This window comes from Rhipicephalus microplus, chromosome 9 (assembly GCF_043290135.1).
Source record: "Rhipicephalus microplus isolate Deutch F79 chromosome 9, USDA_Rmic, whole genome shotgun sequence".
NCBI lineage: Eukaryota > Metazoa > Arthropoda > Arachnida > Ixodida > Ixodidae > Rhipicephalus > Rhipicephalus microplus.
The window spans coordinates 58,646,522-58,660,825 of NC_134708.1; the positions used below are offsets into that span (position 1 = coordinate 58,646,522).

At 45.9% G+C, this 14,304-nt stretch overlaps 1 protein-coding gene across 3 annotated transcripts in view; it reads left to right on the forward strand.

Moving 5' to 3' along the window:
- Window positions 1-14,304, forward strand: part of cora (erythrocyte membrane protein band 4.1 like coracle) — a 63,280-nt gene that overhangs the window by 11,556 nt on the left and 37,420 nt on the right. For all 3 annotated transcript variants that reach the window (XM_075873708.1, XM_075873710.1, XM_075873709.1), the window contains exons 6-9: window positions 698-742; window positions 2,931-3,104; window positions 8,779-9,019; window positions 13,003-13,100. In XM_075873708.1, coding sequence (XP_075729823.1) covers window positions 698-742; window positions 2,931-3,104; window positions 8,779-9,019; window positions 13,003-13,100 — 558 coding nt within the window. The remainder of the gene's footprint in view (window positions 1-697; window positions 743-2,930; window positions 3,105-8,778; window positions 9,020-13,002; window positions 13,101-14,304) is intronic.

The window sequence follows — 14,304 nt, forward strand, 5'->3', positions numbered from 1 at the left end:
GTAACCAAGGAGTAATCACAGCAAGGGACTAGAAATTGCTAGGGACGCTTCAGAAACAACCTGACTGAACTCGCTATTGATGTCACATATCTCAACTGCCATAACGAGTACGGGAATTCGATAAAGCGCCACAAAAAGGTTGGGCACGGGTTGTGCACCGAGTTTGGGAATTTCGATAACAAGATTCTACTCATGTTGGAGAACTCTATATGCTTACCTACATGTCGTCTATAGTTTAGTAAATGACGCAGTGGAAACTCCACGAACAGGAATTCACTGGGTGTCCGTGCTATACGGTTCGTCAGTAATGAAGCTACACTTAACTTGGGATTAAGAACTACGCCAACCGCCACACACAAGGGACATTTTGTTCTCGACAGCCGCCGTGATGCTGCATGTCTTGTTGCTCATTTGTTCCGGCCCACTTTTGTTTAAACAAACGTTACATTTCATGTCACCATTTTTGTCCAGCTGATGTTGCCTTTGTTAGTGCATTTGTTTGCCCGGTCAAGAAATACTTCTGTATGGTATCAAGACTTGTATGCTTCGTTGCCCTGTTTCTGTGTGAAAGTTTACAATGCTTGAGTTTACAATGTTTACAATGCTTGAGTTAAAGTTGAGTTACAATGCTTGAGTTTACAATGCTTGAGTTGAAGACTGGCTACAATGAATGACATTGTTATCTGGGCACTCGCAGGTACCAGCTCTGCCTTCAGATACGAGATGATATCCTGTCTGGAAAGTGAGTACACCATCTGGCATCACCATCTTTTCCTTTTTTGCTGGAGGAGACACTCTTGACCACAAAAGTGTGAATATTTTTTGATCAGGTAGCAGCGTTCTGTGAGCTACTGTATGTGCTACTATTGATAAAGCTATTACTGTTTCTCTAGTACTGACGTGGCGTTATGCTAAGAAGCCCCACAGGGGTAGTCTAGTGGCTAAGGTACTCGGCTGCGGTGGCTGCATTTCCGATGGAGGCGGAAATGTTGTAGGCCCGTGTGCTCAGATTTGGGTGCACGTTAAAGAACCCCTGGTGGTCGGAATTTCCGGAGCCCTCTACTATAGCGTGTCTCATAATCATATGGTGGTTTTGGGACGTTAAACGCCACATATCAATCAATCAATCATTATGCTAAGAAATTGTGAAATTTAATATCTGACACCTGCTCTGTGGAGTGTTTTTCTGTTGTGCAACGGCATAGTTCTCAATTATCTCATCCGTCTTTTGTTTCGTTATTATAGTGCGCACTTCCATCTTGTGAATAGCGTGCGCACTATCAGCATGACACGGCATACTTGATTGATCGGAAAATGTCCTTCGCGATGGTGTAGCGGTCACGGGGCTTGGCTGCTGACCTGAAGATTTCAGGTCCAATCGCAGCCACGGCAGTCGGATTTTGATAGAATTCTAGAAATTCTAGAGGCCTACGTATTGTGCGATGCCATTGTACGTTAAAAAGCACCAGACGGTCAAAATTTTAGGAGCTCTCTAGGATGGCATGCTTCGTAATCGTAGTTTTTTTTTTTTTTTTTGCACGTAAAACCTGTTATATCATTATTATTGATTAATTGAAAAGTAGCGAGCGGAGCTATCAGGAAAAAAAAATGCGAGCAAGTCAGGTTACGATTACTGCTATGTTGCAAGTAGATATCCCCATATAGGTGTAACTGTGTTTTGAGCGTTGTAGAGTTTTTGTCGAGCGAATACAGTGTTTGTGGCTGCAATACATGTCATGTGGCTACGACATGGATGAGGGATCTGGTAAGACTTCTGAATGCTGAGCTGTCTATTGAGTGAACTTGCGCCCAAAAAAGGAAAATTTAAGGTAGACTCGTATCTCATTATAAAAAAGTTGCATCTTAAACGAAAATATGTTTGTTGTATACGAAAATTCGTTAGAATAGTTTATTTACAAGACCGTATCTTTTGCAAGACTATTTTTCATTTACGGTAGACTCACGATAATTCATACTTTCGGCCAGTCAAACAAAATTCAGTTTTATGGTTGGCCCTCTATTCTTTCAATGTATTTAAAAGCCTCTTGATTCAAACTCAATCATTCGGTTGATTCATACTTTTTGCAGTTACGTACGAGAAAATATCTGCTGCTTTCCCATTATTATTTTAAAATTTGCGTGCTTGTATAATCCTAAGAGTAGAAAAATGAAAAATAAGCACCTCAGGCTTTTGAGGAAATAGAGACTTTGCTAGTAAACAAATGTTACAAATGAAGAAGACGCATGGTAAACTGCGATGCTTCTCAACAGGTATAGAGAGCTTTGTGCTGAAGGCACATATAGCTAAGAATCAGTTGGCACTCCATGATTTCCTTAGAAGGTCTGATCAGCTGTAAATGGTCGACAAACTTGTGGAACTTACTCCTCTGCTTTCTGTTCATTGCGTGCAGTTAGTGGTTAAACACGCTTAAAAAAATAAAATCAATGCCTAATCATAATGTGTGGTGTCACTTCATCCACAGTTATATATCTGAGAACTTCTGATAATTCAAAGAAAAAAAAAATCGGAGATTCGTTCGATGAGAGTCAACTGTATTTCGTTATGACAGATATTTTGTTATATAGAGTTTTGAGTGTACAAGCAGTGCGTTCAGCACGCTGATAGTGGCAGCCACAGTTGGTGGTAATTGATTGGCAGTGGAGCGCATCATCTTTTACTCATCAATGATTGGAAATTTCAGCATCGTAGCTGGGGCTGGCATTAGGTCCGCAATGAGCACAGCTATTTGTGTCGTATGTGCAAATCTATCAGAACAATCTAAAACGCTCTAGAAGTTTTCTAAAATTGAGGCACTGAGCAGTGCCTCAACGTTTCTTTTGTGGTTGAAACCCATTGTGTCCAAGTAAGTAAGTGTGCTGGCAATATCAAACGTGTACTCATTAACGTGCCTCGGGCATGACTCTTCCAGGCTACCGTGCTCATTTGTGACACATGCGCTACTGGGCTCGTATCTGGTGCAAGCGGAACTGGGCGACTTCGACCCGGACGACCACGGCCGCAACTACCTGTCCGAGTTCCGCTTCGCGCCCAACCAGACGCCCGAGCTGGAGGACAAGGTCATGGAACTCCACAAGCAACACAAGTGAGTGCCAGGGTGTCTGCCGTATTGGCTCCTGTGATCAGCAATAGCCCGTAGTGCCCGGTCGGGTGATACAGTGGAACTTCGATTGTACGACTTTCAGGGCACCATGCAAAATCGTCGTGTAATCCGGGCGTCGTATAACCGAAAAACCAAGAATATAGGCGCTGATGGTCGTTGTTGCCCCACAACAGTTGTCACATAATGCGTAAGAAAGTCCGCGGCACAAATCTACGCTGCTCCGATGAAGGTAGATTAAATTACTTGAAAAATGACAACCACGCATTTTATCAGAGGTGTGAACAGATCTTTATTCTCACCTTTTAAAAAAAATCTGTGATTTTTTTCTGCGAGTTTTTCCAGCCACGATGCATCAGCTTTCTTTCGAGAGCTGTGACATCTGGCAGCAAGTCGCCGATCTCGTCTGTGCGCAAGCAAATCGCCAAATGTTGTCGACGTAGCACAACACGTTCACGTACGTCGGAGCAGACGAACCAGCCTCTGCAGTGTCATCCATCTCTTCCTCTTTGGAAGTTCCCGCAGTGTCAGGATGCACAGTTTCGATAATGTCATCCAGCGACACTGCACTGCACACTGCAACGTTGTCGTCGGCACCAACATAGTCCGCGAAGGATCCAAACAGCTCCAGGTTGCCGAACTCTGGTTCGTCATCAACAGGCACTGCAGCTTCACTGGTAGAACAAGCACCACATCTATGAAAGCCGCAGTGCCTGAAGCAGTTGACAATGGTTTCTGGCGTGATTGTGTCCCATGCACTAGCAATGTAGTGCACCGCATCAAGCACAGAAAGCTTCTTATCCAACTGCTTTCATTCCATGCCCGCCAGCCGACGCTGCACCAGAAACTTCTGATATTTCTGCTTCATGCACTTGATGACGCCGGCGTCAAGTGGCTGCAGCTGGCTAGTGCACTTGGGGGGCGAAAATGAAACTTTCACATTTCTCAAATGCGACGTATCTAATGGATGGCATGGCGCATTGTCAAGCAGAAGAATCTTTCTGTTTTTAGCCCCCATTTTTTGAGTCCAGCTGCTGCAGATATGTTGAAAACATAGCAGCCGTCATCCAGGCTTTCCGGTTGAACATGTACTGGCATGGCAGCCTTTTCAAATTCTTGAAGCATCGCGGCTTCGCAAACTTGCCGATCACGAGGGCAGGAAGCTTTTCTGAGCCGTCTTTATTAGTGCAAAGCAATACAGTAAGACGCTCTTTGCTTCGCTTACGCTCGGACAACTTTCTCCTTTGAATGTTAATGTCTGCTCTGGCTGCATATTATAAAATAATTCAGTTTCGTCCGCGTTGAACACGTCGAACGGCTTGTATTGCCGTATCAATTCCGGCAGCAATGCAGTCCACTTTTCGACAGTGTCGGAGCTGACTGACGAGCTCTCTCCACAGCAGCGGCTGTACACAACTCCACTGCATTTTTTAAAGCGATCCAACCAGCCATTGGAGGCTTTAAAGTCATCAATGCCGCAGCGCAATGCAATTGTCTCCACCTTCTCCTTCAAAATTGCGCCATCCATGGCAATTCCTGAACTGCGGGCCTGACGCAACCACTCAACGAGGGCCGTCTCCATGGCAGCATATTTGCCATCTTTCGCCGCCTTTCTGTTCAGGCCGAACTTTGCCGCATTTAGTAGGATGCTGTCCTTCTTTGCGAGGATCGTTTTCAGCGACCACTCAGGAATGTTCAGGTCGCGGGCAATGCTGGCCTTTGTTGCTCCGCTCCGCTTCTCCGTCTCCTCGATTATGCGAAGCTTTTCTCCAAGCGTCAGCGATTTTCAGTTCCGCGACATTGCGAGACGTAGCACTCGCAACCAAGAATTCGAAAGCTTCCTCGCACACCAATGTCCGAATACTGAAAATTTTGCACGTAGACGCAGCAGCTGGAACGCACAACCCACCGATGAGGAAAACACATGAAGGAATGGCTGAAAGGCAACAAGGCAGTGGGCCCATTCGATTTTCGCAAGCGCGTACGTCTGCGCAAGCTTCGACCAATCGCGAGGGGCTAAAACTCCCCAGCCCTCTTGTAGCTAGACAGTAGCTAGTTCCGGTTCCCGCGGCTGTCCCAAACGTAGACAGGCTCAACAATCACCGTTCAACAGGTCCAGTACAACGACGCGAAATCTAGTGAAAGTTATCGCATGCTAGAAAGCGAGCTCAAAATTATCTGCCGTGGTACCTGCTCACAGCTGTCACTACAAAACCACCCAAAAGAAGGCAGAAAACAAAACAAAAAAAAGTCCCCAACGAAAGTGCGCAGTGCAATGTGACTAAGCAAAGCGAATGCGCTCGGGCTGGCTCTGGACAACGTTGGCTCTGGCTAGCAATGGCCGACAGCGTGTCGAAAAATTGAAGAGGCCCTGTGGTGGCAGCGGTGGCAGCGCGGATAGTGTGCTAGAATGTGCGGAGGAACGAACTCGGTTCCTCGGTTTCCAGACATTTTTTTCATCTGGCCGCAGTCTGCTTGCATGGCAGCCTGCGTGCGTCATCGTAGGTTTTTTTTTCTCGGACAGTCCAGCTAAGCGCCGTACGAGGCGGGGCTGGCGTAAGATTGCGTCGTAGAACTGAGGTTTTCAATACATTAGTTCTATGGGGGTTTTGCCGGGACCCAGTCAATTCGTCATAAAACGCGGGTCGTTGCAGGACCGGGGGACGTATAATCGAAGTTCCACTGTATGTAGTGTTGCCGTACAGTTGTGGAATGCAGGCGGTCAGACATGAAACCCCGAGTTGGAACAGGACATACCTATTGCTTTTGTTTGACTTTTGTCTTTTGCGCACATTTCTTATAACAAGGATGAAGGACAGAGCCAGGGTAGAGATTTTATGCTTGTTCCTGGACCCTAGTAGCTGGCTTGAGTGTTTAGAGGGATTCAAAGGATAAGACTCCCTGCTCTGTGTAATGAGCCTGGGTCGAAAACCAGTGTAGGACGCAAGACTCTTGACATAGTTGACCCCCACAAATATCTTACTACTGGAAGCACCATCGCACAAAGCCGATGGCTAGATGTCAGTAGTGGCAATGGTCGCATTAAAGGGCACAAAATTTACGTAATAATCTCCACACGGCTCGTCTTCACATTTTAAATAGGCGTGAGCCTACTAGTGCCTGAATATTGAAAATATTAATTTTTCACTTATGTCTCACAAGAATGAATTACCGTATTTTCGCACGTATAACCCGCACCGAAAACCCAAAAATTTCAGTGGCAAAGTGGAGGTGCGGATAATGCGCGGGGTTTTTCCTATAGTGCTGCTTCACAGCAATGCGTGTTGTGCCGTTAAGCCCCTTAACAGTGTAGCGAAGGCTACGGAGGCGGTTTCCGCAAATTCCTGTTGCTCCGCAAGTAGCACGGCAGCTTGCGGCTGATTTTGGTTTCGCTTGCTTGCATCCTTGAAGTGTTTAGAAAAACATTTGGGGAGAGACAATTCGATTGTTCAGTGTAAAATCTCACTGTCACACCACAAGTATATTTTTTGGACGTTCGTGGCCGCTCAGTGACCCTCCACATTTCCCTACGTCACGGACGCCATGTTTACTTTTGGAAAGGGCTTGCCGAAAAGGTGGTGCTGTCTAAGAAAGTTCCATAATAAATAAATTAAGTTCTATAATAAATAAATCAGTATTTATTTCAGCAAGGCAAATGAGATGTTATAGTGCCTGTAGAGATATTATCAGTAAATTAATGTACTACTTTTTAATGCGGTAGCAGGCATGCATTTCGCCTCTGTTGTTTCCAGGGTGCTGTTACAGTGTACTAGAAGGGGTAGTGCTGTCAAGTTGTCGCCGAGTGTGAGCACTCTTTACCTCGCTGATACCGCTAGTTCTCCACATCTCGACCCGTTCGCCAAGCCTAAGTCGATCTGTTCTGTCACCATGAGTAGTGTACGGCGGCAGGCCTTCACGGCACAGCAAAAGCTTAAGATCATCGCCGTCGCCGAGGAATTTGAAAATCGCGAAGCGGGAAGACTGCACGATGTGGGTGAGTCCTGCGTGCGACTGTGGAGAAAGAAGAAAGAGAGCCTACAAGCCGCGCACCGCGACCGTAGGTCATTTCGTGGCCCCAAGACCGGTGCCTACCCTGAGCTGGAGGCGGAGCTAGTAAAGGTAATCGAAGATGTGAGAAGCAGTGGTCAAGCCGTATCGACCGAGGTGGCCCAAGTGGAAGCGCGGCGACTTTCGAGGGAGCTAGGCCTACCTCACGAGTTCCGTGCGAGCCGCGGATGGCTGCATCGCTTTATGAAGCGGCAAGGGCTCTCAATCAGACGGCGGACTACAATATGTCAACGCTTGCCGGCTTCTTATGAGGAGAAGCTGCTCAAGTACCAGAGATATGTAATTGGCCTGCGAAAGCAGCACAATTACATTTTCTCGCAAATCGGCAATGCGGATGAAACTCCTGTTTATTTTGAAATGCCGTTGGACACAACGATTGAGAAGACGGGCAGCAGTTCGGTGAGCGTGCTGACCGGCGGGAACACGAAACTGCGCATCACAGTCTTGCTTTGTGCCCTCGCCGACGGCACGCAACTGCGACCGTACGTCATCTTGAAAAGGAAAACTCTACCAAAGGTTCATTTGCCTGCTGGTGTAGTGGTGCGTGCACACGAGAATGCGTGGATGAACAGTGACATGTTTGTAGACTGGATCAAGATGGTATGGGAGAAGAAGCCCAATGCGGTGCTCGCAAAGAGGTCCATGCTCGTTCTTGACTCGTTCTGCGGCCACACAACTGAGGAAGTGAAGGACCGCCTTTCACGCAACGGCACCGACTTAGTTGTTATACCCGGTGGAATGACGTCAATGTTGCAGCCTCTAGATGTGTCGCTTAACAAGCTTGACATGCACTTTGAAGTGCATGTCAAGCGCTATTACGCCGAATGGATGGCCGAAGGCTGCTACGACTTGACGCCGACAGGACGAGTCCGAAGGCCTGATATTGCCCTATTCTGCAAGTGGATTGTCGAGGCATGGAAGGCCATTCCAGGTGAGATGGTGCGAAAAAGTTTCAAGAAATGCTGCATTACAAATGGATGGAACCAAAAATGACCTTGTGCATAATAGTGAGGACTGCGGCTCAAGTGATAGCTCTAGCGAGAGCAGCGACAGTGAGTGAATTGTGACTGGCCTTGCAGACAGCGTATTCTGCTTGCTAAATAAAGCTTTTTCTGTCTACATATGTGCTATGTCGGTTGAGCAGTAGCTTTTGTATAGCCTTTCCTGTATATCAAATGTGCGGACAATACGCGAGGATTTTTTTTTCTTTCTCGGTGAGCTGAAAGTAGGGGTGCGGATTATATGCAGGGGCGGGTTATACGCACAAAAATACGGTACCCCAGCAAAAATGTCAATGCGGGAGTTTTTGTATTACATTCAGGCGTACGACAAAACCAACCTAAAATCTGGCAATCAGGTTGATCGTTAAGGAAGGCAGTCTCACAGGGTTCTTTAGACAGTGTCAGGAGGTGCGGTATGTGTTTCGTGCAATTCCTCTGTCTGCTTCGGAGAAGTCCAACTGTGGCCACTTAGGACTCTTTTTCTCTAGCTGCACGTGTATGGTGGTGACGCTTGGAGAGTTGAAGGAAAGCTTTGATTTCGAAGTCACAATTGAAACGCGGCCGACACAGTGCGCATTGTATCTTTGCAGAGGCCAGACGCCCGCGGAGGCAGAGCTGCACTACCTGGAGAATGCCAAGAAGCTGGCTATGTATGGAGTGGACCTTCACCAGGCGCGGGACTCTGAGGGCGTCGACATCACCCTCGGGGTGTGCGCATCGGGTCTGCTCGTTTACCGCGACCGGCTGCGCATCAACCGCTTCGCCTGGCCCAAGATCCTCAAGATCTCGTACAAGCGAAACAACTTTTACATCAAGATACGGCCGGGCGAGGTTGGTGTCTCCTTAGTTTTTTTCAGTCCTTGTTCTGAACTTTATTCCTTGTGTAAATAAAGTAGTGGGATAAGGAAGTTTTACTACTTTGTGTTGTGCACCTTGCGCAGTTGAACCCCTTTTGTAAAAGACATGCATTAGGGCACAGTACTTTTAATTGCTACCCTTTTTTTTCTCTCTCTCTGACGCATTGTGTAGAAATACAATTGATGTATAAAAATGAATAAGTGGCTACTGAGACATTGTTGTGGCAATCAGTGCTGCAAGTGCCAAGCACATGCTACTCAATCTCAAAATAGCATGAAGTGCTTGTGTGAGTGTAACATGTTTTTCATGCTTAATCTTGCCAAACGTCATTCTGGTTAATTTTAGTATACCCTAAAAAAATTACGCACCGTAAGGCATAAAACTTCACTGTGCCAATGGTGAATCGATGTTGAAAACAATGCTGAGTAACCATTTATAGTCAATTATCGAAGCAGATGGCTCAACGGAAAAAAGCAGTATCATTTACCGTGGATGAGTGAACTGTACAGAACGGCAGGACGAAGCAGCAGGTGCAAAGCAAGCGATAGTCATTCGAGGGTGTTGCCATCGGTGGGGCCATCTTGTATGTAGACAGAGTATTCCCCCTGCCACAAGTGTCTTTCATCAGGCCTGGCAGCATGCAGAACGTCTCGGCAGTGACAGGAAAACATCACCCATTCTTGGTTCACGAAGTGAGATAGGCATAACTCTAAGTCACTGTCACTATTTATGCTTTGCTGCTGCGATAGTGAACAAGCCAAGAAGTCTGAAATTAGGTAAATCAGGTCAGTGTGAGCAGCCTGTGCTCTGCAGCATTTCTACCTTAGGCCCACTAACCTTGTACAGTTGCCGCCCGATTTTTCGGACTGCAAAAATTCAAACTCGTTGGATATTTCAGACTTCTATAATGCACCGTCAGGGTTCCCATAGGGCTAATGCATTTTTTCGACCGACTTTTCGGACGAATTCGCACCCGAAACTTGGATTTTTCAGAGTAAATTGCTTGTTTTGAGCCGCACCACGAACCTGTAAGGACGCCGCCATCTTGCATTTCTCGCCGGCTTGACTAAGCTTGGTGACTTAGTTTTAAAATGACTTTCCTGCCTCTGAGATTGGAAAGCTAATGTCATATTTCAAGTTTCGGAGGCTGACGTCTGCTATAGGAAACGCGGCACGGGAACATTTTTTCGTCTTCGGTCAGCACAGTGGCTAGCACTATTGTCATCGCACCGAACAGGGAGGAGGCGGAGTAAAGATTTTTTATTTTTCGCAGCAATGCAGCTTGCCAGCTTGTTCCAGTCGCCATTAGTACGTGTTCTGTCGGGTCGTATCGAGACGTTGTGTGGCTTGTGGCGGCTATCTGCGGCATCGAGTTTTGTGTGCTCGAGCTCGATGCCATGGCTCCGCCATCTGTACCATCGCGAAAGCCAGGTGGTGCGAAAAAGCGTGGGAACTATACGACCATTATGTTGGAGAAGAAAGCTGCAATTATCAAGTTAATATAGAGTGGACAGTCCCAGCTTGATGTCACCAAAGAATACCACCTATTGTAGCAAACAGTATCCGGCTATGTCAAAAACCGAATGAAGATTTTGACAGCGTTTCAGAATTCATACAAGAGCCAGAAAAACAACAGCAAAGGCGTTCATCCAGCCCTTGAAGATGCTCTGCAGTTGTGATTAAAAAGAGTGTTGGCAAAGAACCTTCCTGTATCAGGAGATTTGTTGAAGGGAAAAGCCGGCTCGTTCGCACTCAAAATAAGCATTGAGGATTTTAAATTCACTGACGAATGGCTTTGCGGCTTCAAGAAAAGGTATGGAATTCTTTTAAGAAAGTTAGCAGTGAAAGCGGAGTGGTCGACCAGACTCTAGTGTCCAATTACCGTGTCGCGAAGTTGAGATCCTTGCTTCTCCTTCGGACATCTTCAACTGCGATGAGACAAGACTGTTTTTTAAGATGCTCCCGGACTGTACGCTATCATTTTCAAGAGAATCATGCTCTGGCGGGAAGCTTAGCAAGAAGGGCTTAACAGTAATGGTAAGTGCCAACGCCACCGGTACAGAAAAACTGCCTCTTTTCGTAATTAGAAAGGCGAGAAATCCTAGGTGTCTTAAGGCGGTGAAGACCCTCTCTGTGGACTACGACAGTAATTCCAAGGCGTGGATCACCCAGACTCTCTCTGTGGACTACGACAGTAACTCCAAGGCGTGGATCACGCAGTCTATATATGAAAAATACCTACGCAAACTTGACCGTAAGTTTCTGCGGCAAGGCAGAAAAGTTTTTGTTGACAAATGTGGCGCGTACAGTAGTGTGCGGAACCTTGAGGCCATTCAGCTGGAATTTTTGCCGCCTAACACCACAAGCGTGCTCCAGTCAATGGATCAAGGCATGATCCGAAACATCAAGGCACACTATTATGCCCGCGTGCTCAGCCGCACCGTCTTGTGCCTTGACAATGGGAAGGCCTACAAGGTCGACATTCTGGCCGCCATTCATATGTTGGCCGAAGCTTGGAAGGCGGTGAAAGCAGACACCATTGCACATTGCTTTAGGCATGCCAGGTTCGTTGCTGCCGAAGAACCCGAGGCGGATGATTTGAGCGTAGGCGATCCACATGGCACCGATGGCAGGGAGGACCTAATGCGCGACTTGTGCAGTGGTGGAGGGGATGTGCCTGCCACGATGACATTTAAGGACTTCACTCGTGCAGACAATGACATTGTTTTGTGCGCGGAGCCCACAGACAAAGACATTCATCAACGCAGTGGCGGAGATCGCTACCGCGATGACGCTTTTGTCGAGCATTTATGGTGACGATGTCACCTTGGCGCAAATACGGGCGAACCAAATTCTTCCAAGCTTAGTATGAGGCAAGGCAAAATAATGGACTTTTTTAAGCCTGCGTGATGCAATAAAGTTAATATTTTTGACAAAAACGAATTTTTCGGACTGTTCAATTTTTCGAACTTTTTTTCTGTCCCCGCTATGTCCAGAAAATCACTCGGCGACTGTAAATGCAAGATTTAGGATGTGTTTGTGTTATGCATAGCTATTCATAATGCTGAAGTATTGAATGTATTGAAATTATATTTTGAAGCATACGCTATATGGCTTAATATGATTACACGTTTGTTGTATCAATATCAGCTGTGTTTATATACTTGTAAGCTTATAATTTTCTTTAATCCTGTAATCATTCTGCATGATTATGTACCAGTGTATTCTGTACAACAAATGCTTGTTGGTGTGTCTGTGCTTTTGCTGCCAGGGTGGCACAACCTGCATTTATTTAGCCTTCGGTCGTGTCCCCAAGGCTAAATGGAATGATTTTCTTTTGTATAAAAAAAAAATGAAATGAAATGAAATATGTACCACAACTGTCCGCCTATTTGTTGACTATGTGGTGTGCATTCCTTTGAGAAGATTCAAGTTGGACAAGAACATCATTCTCGAGCTGTTATTTCTACTGTAAAACATCATTCTGTTCTTTCATTTGCGTTTTTCTGATAGTTACATTACATAATGAATGAGTTCACTCTTATCACAGAATGACGTTATAGTTAACCATAATGTGCACGCACGGTCACATTATGAAGCATGTAAGTTCGGGATTTGATGGCTGTTTTTGGATCTTGAGATCCCAATGCAGGCCGGGGTAGATTGATCATTTGGAGTGTTACGAAGCAGTCCCCAACATTCAGAGGAAATAACATCGTTTGAGGATGATGCTTTTTGACCAATACACCGCCGTATAGTCTTCCTGGACCTACTGTAACAATAGTGATTGTTGGCCTAGTTCGTCAACAATCAGAAACACTCAACGACAAGCACAAGCCGCTTGTGCTTGTCGTTGAGTGTTTCTTTACTTTGTGTGTGTATTATTATTTGCAGCCAAATCATGTCAGTTCCTGGACCTAAACTATATACGTATATATTTTTTGTGCTTTTCACAGTTCGAGCAATTTGAGAGCACCATAGGGTTCAAGCTTGCCAATCACCGAGCTGCCAAGCGACTTTGGAAGGTCTGCGTTGAGCACCACACCTTCTTCAGGTGAGAGTCTGCTGCTTATGCCATGGGGTGTTGTGGCACATCGTTGGTAAAGGTTATGATGAAATCCAATGCCTGGCGGCTGCTTTCTTTTGAGCTGATTTCCAAGATGAAACGGCTAGAGAAACTGCCCTGTTCAGTTTTTGTTGGTGCCATATTTATTCGAATCTAGGCCGATAGTTTTTTTTTTTTTTCAAATTTCTTTGCATCAAACTCCAGAGTCGGCTTAAATTCGAGGATTTTGAAATACGCGCATTATTTCATTGAGAAATGCGGTGCACAGCTAATGCCACCCAGACTGCACTATAGCCGTTAGTAGCCAAGTCAACACCTGATTTAAGTACACACATGAGGCCGCCATTTTGATCATTGTGGTTGGTAAGTGTTGAGGTGAGCGTTTGTCATTTCGAGTCTCACTTCGAGTGGTCTGTGTGCAGAAAAGCTCAATGGCACCAAACAGGCGGTGCCATTGTAGGGCCGCTTATGTAAGGAACGTTGTCCTAGCCGCGGATTCATCCTTTGATGTTCAAGCCGGGGGAGACTTTGGAGTGAAGCGTCTGGAGGGGCTGCAGTGTGGGACGAAAACCCGGGAACATTGATTGCGGGCTCTTTCAAGAAGTTCGGCATATTCAATGCGCTTGATGGCACCGAGGATTGCGCACTGTTTGAAGACAGTGACAAAGAAGTCACCGACGAGGGAAGCAGTGACAACGACTCGGAATAAGCGTGGCACCGGCAAGAACGGCATCTTTATTATGCAACTAGAAGCAATGCGAAAAAAACTACGTCAAAAAACACATGCAACAGGATTTTCGGCTGTATGTTTCTAGTGTTATTTGCATCATGGACCTACTGCTTTGTTTAATCTTCATGTTCAATAAATTTTTTCAATTTCGCTGTTTCATTCGGTCTACATTCAGTGTATGTTTTTATTTCCCAGGCTTTGGACTTTTGGAGGGTTGGCTTAGAACGGGGTTGGCCTAGATTCGAGTAACTATGGTAAATACTAGGCTTGTGCGAACAGTGAATTTCAGGTCTGAGGCGAATTCGAAGCGAATAGTGATTTTGGGCGAATAATTTCAAATCGAATTCGAATAGTATATATGGCACCTCAAGAAAAATGGGCATATTTATCATGACCTAACTAACCTGCACAACATTTTTTTAAACTGAAATAGGGCCTCTACGCAAATGTTATTTCTTTTTT